Raw genomic sequence first — 19,979 nt, forward strand, 5'->3', positions numbered from 1 at the left:
CAGGGTCGATATCATGTAGAATTTAAACAATGCAGGCAGCAAACAGCCCTGGACTGTTCTTATAGCCCATTGCTAAATGGGTGAAGCGTCGCTGAAATCCGAGGGCCGAAAATGCTGTCCAATCTTTCCTTTCAAGTGCTAGATTTTGGCAGAAAAAAACATTGGAAATATCCAAGTTTTTTTTTTTTTATGGACTATAGTATTAATTAGTGCCATACTGCGTGTATTTTGTATTGCAAAATTACGTGTATGACTGTTTAAATGTCTATAGTCTAAGACTATACGATATGAATGATCCCGTTTCAAAACAGGAAAATGATTTGTATATCCAAGTCATATAACCTATCGGGGGTTTCAACTGTAATGAATTTATCAGTTTCTCTTTGTGCCAGAAACTCCTGGAGATTACGGCTTACTATAGTGACTTCTTCCACGCTGTCAAGGAGAGTCACTGTCCAACTCCTGTTCAGGAGGAGGGTTCTCAGCGTTTGTGGCATATTTGGGGTTATAGCTGCAACTCTCTTCTTCTGAAAAGGGGCTCTGTACTGAGGAGGGTTTCCCCCCTTTTTTTATGTCAGGCGAGCGTTGTGAGTCACTCTTCGGCTTCACGCACTCTGCTGGTCTGCGCTCAAATCGCCCTCCTCTTTCTTACTACTTTTCAGATGAGCCCTGCAAGGAACAAGGAGAACATGTATCAGAACTCTGATACCTGTCTGGAGCCCTGATTTGAGTGCAATCATGAAAATCATAGCATCTCCCAGAGGGCTCCGGGGGTGGAGTACCTCTGCGAGGTTAAACTTTATGTGTTTGTTTAGATTTAGCCCATGGTTTTTTACCAAACTCATGGATCTTCTTGGCTTGCCTGTCAAGCCAGAATTTGCCAAGAGGGGGTTTAGTAGGTCTGGTTCCCAAATTATTGTGTCCTAAGGATGTATACACATCAGCAATATTTATAGGTAGCTCACGTTCACTGTTGACTTCCGCGACCACCGCAAGCTTCTGGCGTTAAGCCAGTGATGCTGCTTCGCCTTTAATGTGAGACAGAATCATTGCGGACACCACCGTTTCATCCCCAAATCGAGGACAGCAGGTTGCCCGTGTTCGTTTTCCATATGTTTTAACACTCGTGGCAAACTGGCACGGACAGAGTGCCGTGACTGAGGGTACAGCAGCAGCAAAGACTGGCCCCCCATGTGTTTCAGTCACCTATTGCGGGAACTATTCCATGTGGTAAGCACATTGTCAGAATGTTGTGCTTGTCCCGTAAGGGGAAAAACAGCTTTAATTTGGTCAATATTTTGGGTGATCCAAAATGGAATTTGGCCCATAACTGAATGAATAATTACAGGACTTATTGTCGGCACTGCAGGCCACTAGGCTTGCCCTGGCAGGCCAGGTTGTGCTGGCACAGCCAACAAGGTGCGTGAAACATATTTAGTCAAGCGTCTATGTAGTGTAACAAGAGCATTACATAAGGCTCGCATTTGTACAAGATTTTCCCTATCAGGATATGGCGTATATCCAGCTAAAGCTGGCCAAGTCATCCCATCATTACTAAGGATACCTATGTGTATGGCTGTAGGATCTTGTGGAAGGGCGCCTAGGAGCCAATTCTGATGTACCAAATAAGATAAAGGTATTTCCCTGAGAACATGTGCTCTGTATTGTGCCGTTGGTGGAGGAGTGTGTATGTTTGAAATGTGTTTGTGTTAGCATCCACAGCAAGAAAATTGACCCAAGAGTAAAATACTTCAAAACAAAGATAAAAGCGCCATCTGCATTAGTAAGTCAATGATGCTTTACATGTGCATGGCCTGCAGGTCTGCAATTAACAGGAGTGGCAACAGCTGCTTGGACTGCCAAGAGAAAAACAAAAACGGAAACAAAGTGCAACACAAAAATGGGTTATCCTTTTAAACTTTCAAGCTTGAAAAACCACAGACTTTTGTAGTTCCTCAATATTGTTGAGGATTAATCCGTAACACTACGGATGTCTCCGGTGGTAGGTGTAAGAGCTATTATTGACACACACAAGTACTACTCAGGAGACCCATGAATAAGAATCAGACCAAAGTTTGGTGGCGCCGTGCTGATTGGATTCTGTCTTGGAAAAAAACCTATGCCTGGGATCACAGAACGTCATTATGTAGGGACTGAGTCACCTTACCACATCAGTACCTGTGGGCCGAATCCTGACTAGCTCATAGTGCCTTACCTACCCTCCTAAACTTCCCAGAGTAACAGGTAAATTGGCACCTCAGAACATAACACTGTAGTCCCTTCAGAGAACCGTAGTAGCAGATCATCTCCTTTCATTTTCTCACTCATGCATATCGATAATAAATGGAGATGAGACACAAGAACCGTTTACAATATTTATTGAAACTCTTGTGTTCTATCATGAAGCAACTGTGCTGCAGCTAGAAAACATGTGAAACTCATTAGTGTAATCAGCATTACCAATACACCATACAGAATGAAAAGACCTATCTTGATTATTGATAAATCTGCCTAAGCCTAGCCTCACTGCACAAGCACAATGATATATGAATGGTCTCTGGGAGTGGTACCAGGCCCCAAACCTGGCTTTTGACATTACCTGGTCTGCATCTCAGAGTGCGAAGAGCTGGCACGCTCGTTCCAAGACCTTTCCTCTAATCGAAATTCTCCTCTCTGATGGCAAATCTCTGCTTACATGAAAAGAAATGCCATGTGTGAAAACAGCAGCTGGGCCTCTCTATTATGGCTAGGTGTTAGTGTCCAACCACAGAGAAAAACAGGGTATAATGTTGGTTGAACTTGTACGAAATGTTCAGACTGAATCCTAGCAGAAGAGCTGAATAACAAAACATTTGCAGCCTATTTCTAAAATAATAGTGTGGCACAAAACAAAAATGTGCAAAGCAAAAGTGGCCTACAATGTGTGCAGTTAGGCTAACATAGGGGACAATTACAGTGGGCCCTATATGGGCTTATACATCTGCTTTAAAGACTACATCTATATAAACTTATCACATGCTACTGTCAGGTTTAAGGCACTGTGCCTTGCTTATGTGTTGCTCTAGTAGCCCCATTCGGGTGCCCGTGTAGTAAGATCCTCGGTTGTGTGTCAACCAGACCAATCTGTGTTGCAGACCAGTTCTTGTCTGCTTGAGTCTAGGTTGGAAGGAGTGGAGATAGGTAGTTTCCCCAACCAGACAATACACCTCTAAAATGGCCTCCCCCTTTGTGTGAGAGGATTTCTACCCTTTTTACTTTCATGACGTCCTTGCCAACCTTTCTCTTGAATCTCTGTTTTCAGGTCCATTTGTGTGGTGACCTTTCTGTCTGTCGGTGAGGTTTGTAGTGGAAAATGTTGAATGTCTGAAAATTACAAATGATATCAGCCATTTTTAACTGGTACCTAATATACCTGCGCTATCTTTGTATTTTCAGGGCATGGTGAAGGCTTTGATGATGTCATCATTCAAGGGGACATTGATGAGCTGAAATTTGTGGCATTTTATACAAGGTATTTGAAACATGGATCCACAGGTCAGCAGGAGCCATAAACCAGAAGGGATGGTAAATAAGGAGGGGACGGAGAAGAAAAACAGTAGTGAGTAGGCAGGGGTCTTTCAAGCACCACTCCAGCACAGTAGCCACAAAGTGAAAAAAATGGGGCCCAGGTGTGGTGACAATCGCATTCCCAGAGAGAGACCATAATGTGAAAACAAGGGAATGAGTGGACAAAGAGCTAAAAGTTCTATAAAAGAGTCACAAGGTAATAAAGAAGTCTGCAGGAGGTACAGGTGAGCTCTACATTAAAGGCGAAATTAAGGAGAAAGATTGAAGTGAGGTGCAGAGAGGGGAGTGATTCTGAAGGAGAGAGGATGAGCAGCACTCCTAACTCAGATAACCAAGGTGAAGGAAGGAATGGAGCTGGGGTGGTTTTATAAGTAGCACTTGAAAACTTGGGTTATGCAGTGAAAATAGGAATATAAGAGGGTGATGTAGAGGGGATCAGTAGTATTCTTTAACCATTGCCATAGAGATGGAAACATGGATCAAGGAAAATGGTAAGTTAGCAGCACATCTAAACAGAAAGAATGGAGAATGAAAATAAAGAGGGTGGGGGAAGTAGCACTCACTGACAGGGACCAAACATGTACGTCACAGAGACACTGGATTTTTCTTCACAGTTGAAATTCAGACTTGGATCTTCTGAGGCTCGTGGAAAAAAGATGTTGTTCCCTGTTTCTGATACCTTCCACTAACAATTGTGAAGGCACACATTGCAGACTTTACTGTTGTCAAATGTCTGGCTTATATCGCTATATATTAAATATCTTTGGTTCTGTGAAGAGATGCTGGTTTCCTGTTGTAACTGGAGCTCAGTGTCTTAACTCCTCTAAGACAAGAGGCTCCAGTACTGCAATGGATTCCACTCTTGAAATGGACTTGTTCACCCTTATCCAAATTGCTTCCTTGGGTTTGCTTATTTGTGTAATGGAAATCCTCACCTCTGATAGCTACTGAGCATAGATGCCATTTTGCCAAATACTCCAGCCAGGTTTGCACTTAGTCTTGCAAAATAATGATACAGTTGGTTTGAGAATCAATCTAAGCTTCTCCGGTGGTCCTTAAACTGTAAAAATATCATGCCAACTGCTAGGTAGAAAAATCATCCCTTACCACTTTTTACTACCATTACCAAAAAAGACACTAAAGTATACAAAAAAGTGATGGGTGGAATGCTTGAATTAATCTCACCCACTGGTCAACACTCGGGCGCATCCCAGTCAACTGTTATTTTGCATACCATACCACCTCCGTTTGGACTCAGCCATATGCAAATCAGACTTAATCCTGCTCCAATGGGAATAATCAATCCCAAACTGGCAGGCCAGGTACTCACTGAACTGGAACACAAGTAACCTAGGACCAGTTTTGCCCTAGTTAGGGGTCATCAGTCAGGTATAGCTTGGTTCCAGTGATCATTTGTGTATTTTATGTAACACCTAAGTGGGTCCAAGGGTATGCTCAGACATGGGTGCCTTGCTCACTGAGCCACTGGAACCAAGCTACACTCGACTGAAGTTATGTTATGGTATATTGTTATGTTATAAGGAATTTCTAAAGCACTCATTTACCAAAAGGCGTCATGACGCTGGAGCACTAACAACAGGGTGGAGATGCAATAAATCGTAGGCTTGTCTGAAAAGCCATGTTTTTAGCAGGGTCCTGAATTGCTTGTAAGGGGTGGCTGCTCTTATGTTGTCTGGGAGAGAGCCCCAGACAACGAGAGCCAACACAGCAAACCTGGGATCCCCAGCCTTTTCCTATTGTATTTGGGAACCTCTAAAAGATTGAGGTATGCTGATCTGAGATTATGCCTGGGGATGTAGTTTCGTATTTTGGAAGATACAGAGGTGGGGCTATTGCTCTGGTGGATTAAAAAAATTGTACAGCTCATTTTAAACAGGGTTGTATGCACACCTGGAAACCAGTGCAATTTCCTTAGCAAAGGTTTAGTGTGGCATTATCTTGGTTGTTGGTAGACTAGTCAAGCTTCTTGCTTTTGAACAAGCTGCAGTCTTTGGCTCAGTACTTTAGGGAGACCTAGGTACAGAGCATTGACATCATCAATGCGGGACATCGCAAGTGTGAGAACAATCTGGATGATGGCCTCAATAGAGAAATTCTTTTATTTTGTGGAGCTGGAAGAAGCAGGAAGCAGCCACTGCTGCAGTCTGGAGGTTCATATAAAGGTCTTCATCAACAAGTATACCAAGGCTCTTAACCGCTTTTTTGGGAATAGGAGCAGTGGCGGGCGAGTGTGTTTTTGACCATCACCACCTCAGTTTTGTTTGAGTTCAGTTTTAGTTGATTGCAGTTCATCCAGTCCCAGATCAAGATCATAGTGTTCTGGAAGAATGCTATTGATTCTGAATTGTCCTCAAGATTGAACACTAGCCGCATGTCATCAGCATAGTTGTATATTTTTACTTTTAGCCTTTGTAGGGAGTTTACTAACGGGCAGATTTAGAGATTGACTAAACTGGGGGAAAAAAAGGAACCCTGAGGTACCCCACAGCTGAGATTCACCTTGGAGGTGCCCCTATCAGGGCGAAACCGGCCTTGGGGTGCTTGTGTTCCGGTTTGGGAAGGACCTGGCTTTGCAGTTCGGGCTGTATTGTTTCCATTGGAGCAGGGTCAAGACCTATTTGCATATTGCTTGGTTTAATCTGAGGTGGCATGATGGGTTGGAATTGCCAGTGGTTAAAATTCTAGCAAGCATCCTCCTGTCACATTTTGTGTTTTTCATGTAACGCCCTAAGTGGCCAGGGGAATATACCCAGATGTGGGTCCATTGCTCACTGTGCCACTGGAACCAAACAACACCATACTGAAAAGCCCCAGTCAGGGTGAAAGGAGTCTTGGATTGCTTGTGTTCCGGTTCGGAGAGGATCTGGCTTGGCAGTTCAGGCTGGATTGTTCCTATTGAAGCAGGGTCAAGACTGATTTGCATATAGCTGAGTCTAATTTGAAGTGGCATGGTGGGAAAAAGAACAATGGTTTGGAATGCTATCCAGAGTGATTGCCAGTGGGTAGACTCATTGGAAGCATCCTCCCATCACCTTTTGCATTTTTCATATAACCCAAAAAACAAAAAAGAGGCAGCCAGGGCAATCATGTCAATGAGCCAAGTTTATACTGTTTCTTGCTTGTTGTTTTGGCAAATCACAGGAAGTTTTCTTGGTTGGGTTGCGCTTCAGGTAGGCCTTTAACATCCAGGTCTGGATGATGTGTAGGTAGTGTTTGAGGTTTTGAATGTCTGAACCAGTGAAGTCTTTCAAGTAGAGTTGTGAACCATCAGCATATTGGTGAATCCTGATGTTATCTGTGAATAGAGCACCAACTGGCTCCATGTAGATGTTGAAGATGACATGGAACTGTGTGGATCCTTGGTGTCTCCACAAGTGATATATGTCTTTTGATACCTGGGAGTGCCCATGTGATCAAACTGGTGTAGGTTGGAACGGTAGGTGGAGAACCAGTGAAGGCCATTGCTGGTGAAATCCCATTGTAGACTCCAGGGTGTGTATAAGGTAATTGAAGAAATGGGATGTTTCAAAAGGGAAGCATCAAACACTGGTAGAAGAGAGCCAATCCTTGCCAGATTTTAGGATAGCCACTGTCATTTTAACTGAATTCCAGCTAGTATAATTCTCTGTTTAATGTATGCTAAGTGAATATCCTTGAGACGCTGACATGGGGATGGTCCAGGGGACCAATATTGAAGATCCTGAATGTCCATTCTTCAAGAGTGCTCATGTTACTGTGGTAAGTCACTGTTTTTTATGTGAAGATATTAGATGGCTCTGGCAGCTAGGTGAGGCACATTCACTTTCTACGATATAGCGGAAGGAAGCTATTAAGCTCCTAGTGGGACTCAAGACTTGATTGCTGAAACTTTATTCTAAAAAATATGTTTTTGAATCAATCATGGGTAAAAAATTGCAAGATTAACGACGTGTGCATTTTGCAAGAGATTTGACTACTATCGCATGCAGCACATTTTCTACTCCTCGATAGTGCCATAAGCGATATTCACCCGCTAAAAGCATGCACATTGTTTTGCGATCCACTCTAGGAAGCAAAGAAGAAAGAATTTGTATAATAAGAAGACACCATTCGTAGACACATGGAGGTAACACTGGCAGGTTATGAACATGCTCATGGGTGTAGGGATGACTCTCTAGGCTCTTTCAGAAGAGAGACAACGGGGTTGCCACCTGTCTAAAGAAATGTTCTATGAAGCATGGTTGAGGCTACCTGGCTTCAAAGGACACCTTTGAACTGACTTCATGGCATGCCCCTGCCTACACACACCTGTGTGTATGGAAGGGTATGATCTATTTACAAAGCTAACAAAGACCTAAAAAGCATTACCAACCAATGGCTGTTCCCCTTTATGCCACCATAGATTCTTTCATTCCCTCAAATGCAGAGTTATTCTCCTTCTGCCTAACCTTTCTGGTTTAATGTACAAATATACACTGCTTCCTCTCATGTCCATTCCAATTACTGATCCTTGCGTTCCATGAACCTTCCTTTCTGTTGCGATTTATGTGCTAATGTGCAATCCCCTTCCTCACTCAATGTCTGTTCCCAACCCTCTCCTGTTTCAATGTCTGTGACTAGGCCAGGCCACTCCATGAAAGGTCCCCTCTCGCTTGGAGTGCAATGCATTAGCTCCAACTCTTAGGACATACATATTATCGAGAACACAGCAATTACCCCTGCACTAATGCAACACTCCTAGATAAGCAGTCTTCTGGATTCTACATATATAATCTGATAAACATCCAAAGAAATTGCTTTAACATTCTGTAGCTTATTTGTTGTGTGCAAAGTGACCTTTTCTACAAATATTCAGGGATGGGAGGAGCAATTTACCCATCTTAGGCCCCGATTTTGAGTGCCCCAATAAATGTTAATATGGCACTGTAATGTCTGTTATGGCACATATTGGAATTACGAAGCCCATACTATTCCCCAGGTACATTTTGGCATGCCAGATCTTCCAAGATTTATAGGAAAATGCCAGGATATGTGGATTTTGGAGCCAAAAGCCCAAAAATACACTGTATGGACATTTTTAGGGTGCAGGTGGTAGTTATCACAGTTAATAAATCCTGAACCATAAGACATCTGCTCCTACTGATTACGATAAATATTGCACCTTCCTTTGGGTCACCTCATAATCAGGAACAACAATTGATAACATCACCAGTTTGCATCTTATGCTTGTCAGAGTGGAAATATAGGAAGTTAGTTTAGGCCTCACTTTAGAGATCTTGATGACTCAGTCACCTACCTCTTTTTGATCACCCTGATCGGTAGATTACCATGTCAAATCAAGTCCAGGTTGGTAATGATTTGAAACTATTATTAATAAATTCGAAATAGTGAGTTACTTAAAGCAAAATTTACCATTTCTCAAACGTGGCTAGGGTGGCAACCTTGCGATCACTTCTGTCAGAGTTTCAGTAAGAGCTCGGTGTTGTCTATCGTTCACAATCTCTTTTTTATTTTCTACCATTTTCTTTACTACTCTATTACTAACTTAACCGGAAGGCGAATGAATCAAACAGCAACTCTGAATAATGCCCAAAACCGAGTAGTTTAGTGTTTTTGTGAAAGATATAAGAGGCATGTAAAAGGACAAAAAGCATCAATGTACACAACCAAAGATCTGTGATAGCTATGGATGCTACTAAGGAATAACATAGCTATCAAAGTCGTAATGACCCAGTGGCAGCTGAGTAAGGCACCAATTTCTGAAGACAGCTAAGAAAGGTACAAAGAGAATTCAAACCTTGGTTTTGACATGAACATCTAAAACTACATTATCAAGACTGGGGAGTATTTCTTCAGTCCTGGAATATTCTTAGATACTGGTTCAAGTATCCAAGGGGTAGTTTTATTAAGCCCCCACAAATGAGCCAACATTCCAATTTTGCATGCAGGTTATGTGCCGCTTATATCGCTAAATATATTAGCTTATGGATTAATGTCTTCTGTTTAAGAGTATAAGAAGAATATTGGAAGAGGAATGTCTACGGCCTTCAGTTAAGGGCAAATATTTCCCTTAAGTTGGATCCAAATGTAGATGTCCTCTAAAAGGATCTGATAGGTGAGCCTGCAAGGTTAAGTAGGTATTGGGGGTATGAGTATGTCAAAATTATTGATCTGGCTGGCAGAAGAACAAATGGTCCATTGAGCCTTTTGCTGGATGGGCAGTTGAACGTATTTTAAGAGTGTTACAATAGTTTCGCTGTTAAGTACCAAATAACTAAACTGATTGCACTAGATGGACAGGTGATTCAAGCTATGTACTTGGCAGGGCAGCCTTCTGCAAAGAGAAAAGTCTGGGGCTTGGCACAGAGTGACCCTCTCATTGGGCCCAGATGACTCATCTTTCTGAGGGCACCTACCATGTGCTATATCTTTCAAGAAAGGAGAAAGCCCCTCATGATTATTATCTTATTTGTTTTCTTTCTTGCTTGGGTAGGTCTGGGAACCGTCCCATTATTTGGACACAGATTTCTTTGGGATCCGGGGTCTCACAGACAGAAGTGGAGCATTAGATGTACATGTATTTGACACTGATAAGCTGTTTTCTTCATAGTGTCAACACATTTTCTACATAAAAAAAAAGTATAGAGTCATGCAAAATTAAGTAATAAATGGGCAGTCATAATGTTTCCTCTCCATTAAGCAAAGTGCAAAAGAAACTGAAAGATTTGCATCTACACGTAAACTTAAAAATATTATAACGTATAGGTACTGTGTGAACACTTTGTTAGTATATGTGGAGAATATGATGCATAGTTAACATTTCCTGTGATTCAGCATTTTCACATTTTATTTCACCCCTGTTGTGAGTAAAAAAGTGGAAGTATACTATTTTCAGATATGCTCCACTTCCTTCATACAACCATTGAAGCTATTTCTTCAGAAGACTTGCTGATCACATCTCAATTGCCAGTAGATCATTGATTTAGAACTCTAAATAACAGCAGCTAGTCTGTTCTCATGTTGATGTTGAACCCCTCCTAAGAGATTGTTTGAAATCCTCTGCCACTGGAAAGCCTCCTTGATCCACAGTGAGGCTGGAGTCCTCGTTCCACATTCCTGTCATGTCAGGATCCAAAGGGAATATAAACATTCCACCAAGGGATGAAGAACGGAACATCCTCTTACTGGTGTGGCTCTGAAAGATGGTTACTGGTTGTTCCATTCCCCAAGAGAAAAGCTAACCCTGACCCAAATGAAGACCAGGGCATCCCAGATGAGATTTGTCCCAACCAATGGCTAAAATAACTGTCTCTTGGTAAGCACAGAGCCAAACCATTCCAGATTTGACTTACTACCATGATGGTACACCAAGAAGCAGATCATCTAGCAATGTTGCCCATTTCAATTGGAATAGTACATTTTCAAAATGGAGTTTCATCCTGCGGTCTACAAACCTCAAATTCCTTTGGCGCTTTAGATGAATATTGTCATGAAAAATATGCATCTCTGAGGCCTGGTGATTCCAAGGGTCAACCCATTGGGTTGCAATCATTTTCCTGATATTCTGATTGGGAGTGTATTTCCCAAGATAAACTATGTCCTGATTAGGCATAGGATCAATTGGAAGTCTGCATGGACTTTCGTGAGCAGAAATAGAATGGAATTTGTCATTTGACCTTCCGCTTCCTGAGCCACTAGAACAATATCTACTTAGGTCCGGAGACCCAAATTGTCTCCAGACAACCACCATTTTTTGTAACTGGTCATACCACAGAGTCGCCAATGCCCTTGTACTCAGTCAAAGATTCAAACATTTTTGGGGATACCAATAGTACCGATACACCCTGTCCACTTTTTGGAAGTAACCCACATCTGAAATTGCTGTGGATGACTTCCAACTTTAGGTCTGGCTAAATCTGGTAAAATCAAGTATGGTGCCTTGACAGGGCTGCAGAGTTCTGATTAAGTTTAGTGAGCCAGACATTTTTGCAGTTTTATATAGTGCAACCTCAACACAAAGGTATTGGAGCCCCATACATGTGCACCAGTTACATTGCACAAGGACATGTCATTTTTTTTTAGGCTCACTGATATTAAGCGAGAAGCCCAGAATCACAGGATGTTGAGCTGATGCAAAGACTTGAACCTGGTTCCCCAGTTCCAAAGTCAGCAGCTGTGACTATAACACCACATCGCTTAATGAACTAGATATCAAGCAGAGCCATTTACCGGTTTGACAAAAACATCATATGTCTTTCCCTCTCCTCTGGTAATGCTGAATATTCTGTTTTCTGTTTTGCAGTCTGAATCTGGAACAGTGCAGGAAAATCAAATAAAGAGACAGCACCGTGTATGGTGGCTCTCTTGGCTCAAAGGCAGGTTTTAACCAGCAGAGGTGTTGAATTTGTGGCTGGCGCGTAAGATCTTCCTTCTAGGCTGAAAAGTACAAGATTAAAATGATCTGTTTCTGGAAGGCTGCTGTTGCCTTCCGGAACCGGTAAATAGCAAGATATGAAGTTCATTCTAGATCCTTCCACTGCTGAAGAATAACATCCATCTTGACTGAACGTATTAGCAGCAACCTCCCATCTACGCTAGTAATGCCATTGTGGGGGAGAAGCTCCAGCTGCGCTCTCCCCAAAGACCTGAAGGAAACCACCCCCTCACAATTCCATTACCCCTTTCCCAGTCATGGCTGGTCCAGTTGCCTTGGAGAGATCCCCCTCCCCCTGCATCTCTTTTACATATGCAGTGTCCGGAGCCAGATGAAGCAGTGTCTTCACTAATTTGTGATCTCTTCCCAAACATGCTGATTATGGGCTAAACATCTTGCATTTTATTAGCCAAACGAGACAAACATTACCTCTGCGATTAACTCTTACCAGCAAATCTAATTGTTCAAGTAAATAGTATACACAAAGAATGCCACCATTGTCACATCATTATACTTGCAGAGTAGCTCACTCAGGGCAGCATACTCAGTCTGAGCATTGCCCAGAGAAACAATTCCACCGCTTCTCAATATCAAACTGAAAGGTGCAATATTAGAGTCCTTCCTTTACTTGTCCCTTTCCTCTAAATTCATTGCCACCCCATTTTTACCTGTCTCCTCGACTCAATATACATTAGGAGCAGTTGCTGGTAAAATATCAAAATGAGTTGTTGCAAATGGTAAATGTCTTTGGTATTCATAAAACACAGTTCCAGATTCCCCATATTGACTAAAGGTGGTGGGATGTCTTCTTTCACGGTCTTTACTTTATGAAAGACGCCATTCGGAAGGGCTCAGTCTCTTTACACTTTCCTCCATTGCTCTTTGTCTGGTGCTATCGAAGGGATTGGTGAAAAGAGAAAATAAACAACGGCTGATTTGTTTGACTTCATTATAGGAACAGCATGTATATCTGGTAGTTTTGCAGAAAGAAAGTGCCTACGTGTCTTGACTTTTGAATATTCATGTAACAAGTGCAACAGACAAATTATAATATTTGGGATCACCCCTCTCAAAAGTTGGCTTCAATCCTGGTTGTGTCTTTGTGTGCTGACATTGACCCGTTCACCATACACCATAGCGGCAGACCCCATTCCTTCTTCCCTCTTCTCTACAGCCATAAGTGGTAATGTGTGCGCTCTACATTATTTCATACTCACGTCCTGTTCCTAATAAAGATGGATGATCAATTCATTGCTTTAAGGCTAGACTGGACCATTCTTTTTAGGCTGAGCATTCATTGTCTCACTCTACCCATTGGCCAAACTTCAGTCTAGCTAATAGCTTTTTATGTTGATACCTAACTCATGACCCAAAATGTCCAACCAAATCATTCTTTCCACAGTAGCCATTGTGGATGTCTGCAGGTAGTCAGACATCCTTCACTTCTTACCTTTCTCTGAGACATTTGTGTCAGGTATTCATTTTCATTCATGGGTGGTGTCTCTGAGCACCTGTTACCATTGACCTCTCCTCAGTCCCTGCGCTTCACATGCTGTGTCTGAGCAATATGGCCATCCTTGATATGGTGCATTATTGGTACCAGTGAGTGACTTGGTTGATGGCCAGATGTGGGTTGATCTCTCTGTCTTTGTTTTAGGAATGAAGAGGTGATTGCTGTGGCCAGTATGAACTATGACCCCATCGTTTCAAAAGTAGCTGAAGTCATGGCCTCTGGGAAGCCAATTCGAAAACGAGATGTTGAGTAAGTAAACTCTCCTTGTTATTAAGGGCAAGAGAAGGATGCAGGTGCGAGCTTTGCACAGCATTGATAGGACTGAAGAAGAGGGGTGATTGTCTGGGTGCTTCATTGGGCACAGTGGCACATACAGGGGAGAAGGCTTCCAATGAACTGCAGACCTGGGTGACAGACAGTGCCCGCTTTCACAGTGTGGCAGCCTTGAAACCCCTGTCCCATTAGAGCGAGGTTACAATTCCACAAAAAAGTGTCACATTGTAATGTATACACAAGAGGGCGTAGGAAGCAGTACATGACACTGCTGTTCTTTGCCTGATGCTTGAAGCTTGCAAATGCAAAGAAGATAGTGTTTGAAATGAACACCTACAATAACTCAAGGGAGTGTGTGTTGATGGAAAATCAGAAGGCCTGATCTGCAAAGTCAGTGTATAGTCCATAATGTGAAGGAAACGTCAACAGAGCATGAAACATAGAATAGTTTTGGATGAAACTAATGTCAGTTTAAACATGTTATCAATCAGGTGTAATTGTAAAGTGGCCCACGTTCAAGGAAACAGTTGAGCTTGTAAAGTGGAGCACACCTCTTAACCTTACTTAGAACATTTTAAAAAAGTTACAGCACGAACAATTACTTGCTAGAACATTTTGCAGCTATGTTAAAGTGCAAAAAAAGTATTTTATTAAAGCCGGTGTATATGTAGCCAAGAAGAAGGAGATGACCATATTTGGTTTGGCTCATCAGGGGAAGCTAAACATATAAGTCCTATTCATGAGGATCATTTATTGCATGTTAGGCCGGGAAAATCATGTGGAAGTAAGTATCCTCTCATTTATTTAACTGAACTGTGCATCTTTATTTAGAAATTAGATTTGATTAATGAATCATGCTTTGTGAAATAAAAAATCTGAAGTATTTCAGTTATTTTACAAGTTGACAGATGAGCTAGAAAGAGTGCAGAGAGAAAGCTTTTGAACTACTAACTAATAAGGGTGGTTGTCACTTGCAGCATTTGCAAAAAGCCATGTGGAGCAATATAAGTGTGGGCAGACCTGCATAAATGAAATAATTATGATTAAAACGCAATTGAAACAATCAATCATCTGCCTTCATATCACTCTGTGCCATGTTTCATTGCATGTTCTTTTGCTATATTGAACATCAGTTATTCCAGACATTGTCCCTGCTAATGTCTGTCCATTAAGCTGCTATTGCTAATCTACTCTGCAATGGTACACATATGAACCACTTTCATATACTAAAGCACCTATATCCCAATAGATGATTATGTTAATTTATTCAAGATGGAAGCTACATCTCTTATATTCCCTCAGCGTGTGCATATGCTATGTTAATGACTTTTTCATAAGGGAACATGATTAGCTACTTATTAAGTGTCTGAAGAGGCTTTGTATTAGCTGAGATGTTTTTGCAGAAAAATCATTGTGAAGTTTGCACATGGTTCAGACGAATATTTTAACACTGGAAGAAGCATATCATTAGTGTGCATTGTAATTTCTATTATGGTCTGTGCCCTTCATTTGCCAGAGACCTAAGCACAATAATGGTCAAGAGAACTGCATCCTTCCGGGATGACATGTTGGTGCATAAAACAACCGAAAAGAAGAGTGTTATGGGATAATCAGGTGAAATGCTTTGAAGAGAGAAAGCTGGCAATAAACAAGGAATGTGGTTTACCTACCCTTGACAAAACACATAACGAAATGATGAAATAAAAAGGCAACCAATTTAAGCAATTCCTCTAGTTCATTTCAGTCACGTATTTCATTTTCATATCAGTCGTAACAAGTGTAGTGGATGCCACATCCAAAACAGAAATTCTACAGTCAGATGCTGCAAATGTAATCCCAGCCACCTATTGGGTGCCATAAAGAAGCTTACATTCCCAAATTCCTCGTGGTTATATTGCTGTCTCTGTGGGATATACTTCTGGAGGTTGAGATCACAGCTGGGCTATTGACCTTCATCTTTACCCTCAAATAAGTCCTTCTGATAGTCTTGGGAAAGTACATGGGTATGTAATGGGAGCCAGGACAAGGAAGTAGATTAAATGATCCCTACTTTGAGGGGTCCTCCTTAACAGTTTTTTAAGCAGAGAAGTAAGTCTTTAATCGAGGACATCCCTTTGAGGCTTACAGGTGAGGAGGAGGCTCAGACTGCTGTTGGTCTCCTCTTTAAAAAAACTATCTGACTGGGGTATGTTCCAAATAGGATAATTGATAAAAAAAATGCATCATAGATGCACCACTTCCCTTATTCATGTGTGTACTGACATATATTAAAAATAAGTATACATTTCTCACATATGCAGGTAAGAGTCTACATGTTTAAAATCCCACATGCACCTAACGGCAGGTGCATCAGCACCATGGTAAGTGGACACCAGTGTGTAATGTCAGTATCAAAGGAAGTAGTGTGCTTTTATATTTTCTCTACCTCCTGCAAAAATGAAAAAATAAAAAACATAGGGCCTCATTACGATGCCAGTCGGACCGGCGTCCGCGGTGCTGTCGGAGGCAATCGGACTGCCGGGGTCTCGTCTGAAGCAGTCGGATCGACTGGCGGATTGCGATGCATGCATCATGTACTTCGATGGACCGCTGAAAGACTGATTAATCCGACGGCCTTTTTTCCGACCAGCAAGATGGCGGTCAGAGAAAAACAGAATTGATAATGATAATAATAATAATAATTATCCACATTTGTACAGCACGAACAATCACCCGTAAGGGTCTCTAGGCGCTGGGGGCCGTCGGGAAGATTAAGCAAGCTATTGCCCAGAGTCACATGGTGCTGGGCTAATCTGCTGCCGGCACCGGGGATCGTACCGTGATCCCCAGATTCCGCAGTCAGTCGCCCTGGCCGCGGCGCCACACCTCTTCCAGGGCAGTACATGGATCTCCAACCACCGTCCGTATTATGATGTGGATTTCCGACGATGCAACCATGACGCACGGACCGGCTGTCTCTAGCCATCAGAAACAAAGGATTTGGGGTGCATAGGCACCCAAATCCGCTTCTCTCCAGCAGTCTCTGCCATGATTCCCCCCTATACCTGGCAGCTGAACCCATGACTCTGATCACTTGGGCACCGTAATCCAGGTACGTCTTTATGCAGTATTTATCCCCATGACTGAACTGTGCAAAATCCGCCACACTCCAGCAATCGAGTGCATTGTGCACAAGGCATAATCCCACATATGTCGTGCATGTGTGTACAATTCACATGTTTAATGTGGTTTTTGTATGCATTTGAAGTGACATATTCTCGGATATGAGCTCCACCGTAGGTACAACTACCCCAGTAGCAGCGGTTGCATCGTAATATGGCAGCGGAGACCTTTTTGACCTCGGCGGTTGGAAAGGGATCGTGAGGACAGCGGTCAGATGGTCTGTCCGACTGGCATATTAATGACCCACATAGTTAGTCTCCACTTCCTTGAGTAGACTACTCTGAAGTAATAGCTCCACCATTCGACATCATGCCAATAATGAGTTTTTTTATCTGGACCAAACATAATGGACATAAATCTTAAAAATCTCATTGGTGATTTTTCTATAAAAGAAGCACATAAAGTTCATTCACCTTTTACAATAGATAGTGTCTTTCATGTCATGCTATAAAAATAGATAACAGATGGACCTGCTGGTGTGGTATAATACCTCTGTTTTTAATTGGGGTGCGCCATTAAAATACATATCCACTCTGAGAGGTTGATGTTTTTCTTGAAAAAACCCCAAAGCATAATCTTCATTAATATACATTCTGAAGACTCCCTGGCCAGGGCACAGATGACCAAGCGGTCACTGCTGGCTGCCCCTGGCAGTGTTGGGTTAGCTGGGCTGAATGTGAGTTTCGTAGCTGGAGCCTTGATTATTTGCTGATAGTGTTCAGTGCAGATTGAGCTCACTTGTATGTATTTAAGGACTTGCCTGAATCTGACTGCGGGCGGGATCCACTTTTGATGATGTAATGACACCACAAGTGCATCTCATGCATGCTTTTGAAAAATTGTTGCAATACCATTTTATGGAAGTCATTAACTGAAAATTGGGATTTAGCCTCAAGTAAAGAGATACCAAGGGTGGTATATTGTTTAACTTAATTAAACAACAATATGTTACATGCCCCCAAGATTTTGCTTTCACTTGGAAAATATATATGCATTACTGCCTAATTATTCACAATTGTTGGCTAATGTCAGCTTTGTATACCTGTTTACCTTGTAACTGTACCGGGAACTACTATGATGTGGGTCTTTAAACAGCGCAACATTTCCAAAGCGGTCAGCTCACTTCAGGAGCGTATTCCATTTCAAGGCTTCATTCAATCCTTCTCAATCATCACTGACTAAAAGTATCCATCTGGTTTTCATCGTGAGCAGGAATCTTTAAATATTGTGCTTAGCTTCCTCATGTTCCAATAATATCAATGTAAAGTTGGTCACCCGAAAACAATTGTTGCCCAATTTAGTAGAAAAATACGTGTTCCTATTACTACTACTGTGTTCCTGAGTTCAGAATTTCAGCAAATGCATTGTGATATTGAAGTATTATAAGAGACATTTGCACTGAATTTATTATGCATCCTGCAATGTGTTGCATTTTATGAGGCAATTTTATTATGATAAGCCACCATTATATTGCCCTCGTTAAATACCCACTTGGGGGTATTGTCTGGGACGGTTGCAAGCTATACTTTGACAACTGCCTATATCAGTCATCATAGGGGACCCAGATCTTCTTCTCTGTTTCTCTTGGGGTTTCACTTGGGATGTTGGATGGATCAGCATCTAAGGTCTCCTAAGGCAGTTCACATTTGCATACTGGACAAGGTGCAGTTTCACAAGCTTTACAGGATCTGCCCTACCTTAAAAAACTTACTTTTTCTCCCCATGTATTCAGAGCAATTTGCAAGAGGTTCAAAACTCCAACTCTGGGTCTGTTTGCCTCCTGGATAAATGCTGTAGTCCAGAGGTTTTTCTCATACTCCATATCCAGTAAGTTGGGGGCTGGATGTCTGTTTTGCTCCTTGGCCCCAGGAAATCCTGTCTGCTTTCTCTGAAATCTTGCTCATTCCTAAAGTGTTGGCAAGAAGTTGAAAGACATCCTGGTGGTCATTCCGGTGGTGAAAAAGACATGCTTTGTTTGCTCTAATGTACATTTTATTGGCCCGTTCTCTTTGGACCCATTTCCTGTCAAAGGGAGCATCTGCACTTAAGAATCTGGCCTTGTCAGTCTGGAGGCTGAGAGGGCAGGGCTCCAGAAGAAGGAATTGCCCATTTACTTACCACAGACTATCTATCTTTCTCATAAGGCACTCACTCTTAAATCCTACTTCCATCATTGGTAGGCTTTCCAGATGTGTTCCCAGGAAGCTTTCTCCTATTTCCTGTGATGTGTTACCTGTCATTCAGGTTCTAATGGATGGATCCGAATTTTGAATTTCTGCCTTGACCATGTGATTTCAAAGGGCATCTATTCTATTGAAGCAATATGTGGAGCCTAGGGTCTGGGTTCTGCTGACACCCTCAGTTTTATGTGGGAATATTGAATATGAAAATAGTCTGATTCCTATACACAGTGGAAAAAATATTGTAAGCCAGTACTTCTTACAGTGAGTACAAAAACAACTGCAACAAAAATATTGTCATTATGAATATAGTAAATACAAAATTATCAAACACCATAATATAAACAACAGAAATATAGTATTTTTTAAATTAAAGAAGACTTACCCAAAATATGGTTTCAATACTATAATTCATAGAAAAATACTATAAGAGTATTTAAAACAATTGCTTACAATAAATGTTTTAATTAACAAGGGGACTGGGAGAGGTGGAACCCCAGACACACTGTGTCCTCCAGCTGTTGCTGACCATGGGCTCCGGCAGCCATTTGATCACATGGTTATATCGCCTATTAAACGGCTTGGCCGGGACACCCATGGACGCTCTTTGGGCACACTGGGCCGCAGAGTTAGGGTGGGAACTGTTGGATGCTGAATGGGGGGGCTAACTGGTTAGAGGCGGCTGACCCGTAAGCAGAGAATTGGCCAGGGACCAGGGTTCAATTCCCGATGCGGCAGGGTCATGGACCAGGGTCAAAACGGACTTGATAATTTTCGCCTCGGTACCTACTCTAACCAGGAACACACTCGGCAACTCTGGGCATTAAGCTTACCTCATCTCTACAAGGCC

General features: G+C 42.1%; 1 protein-coding gene across 2 annotated transcripts in view; it reads left to right on the forward strand.

Moving 5' to 3' along the window:
* The window catches only part of AIFM3 (AIF family member 3), a 284,806-nt gene that overhangs the window by 246,136 nt on the left and 18,691 nt on the right, over positions 1-19,979 (forward strand). The window contains exons 17-19 of one of the 2 annotated variants that reach the window (XM_085633939.1): positions 3,436-3,511; positions 7,637-7,693; positions 13,659-13,763. In XM_085633939.1, the coding sequence (XP_085490065.1) occupies positions 3,436-3,511; positions 7,637-7,693; positions 13,659-13,763 (238 nt within the window). The remainder of the gene's footprint in view (positions 1-3,435; positions 3,512-7,636; positions 7,694-13,658; positions 13,764-19,979) is intronic. The other variant, XM_085633940.1, reaches the window with a different exon arrangement.

The sequence above is a fragment of the Triturus cristatus genome, chromosome 11, assembly GCF_964204655.1.
Source record: "Triturus cristatus chromosome 11, aTriCri1.1, whole genome shotgun sequence".
NCBI classification, from domain to species: domain Eukaryota; kingdom Metazoa; phylum Chordata; class Amphibia; order Caudata; family Salamandridae; genus Triturus; species Triturus cristatus.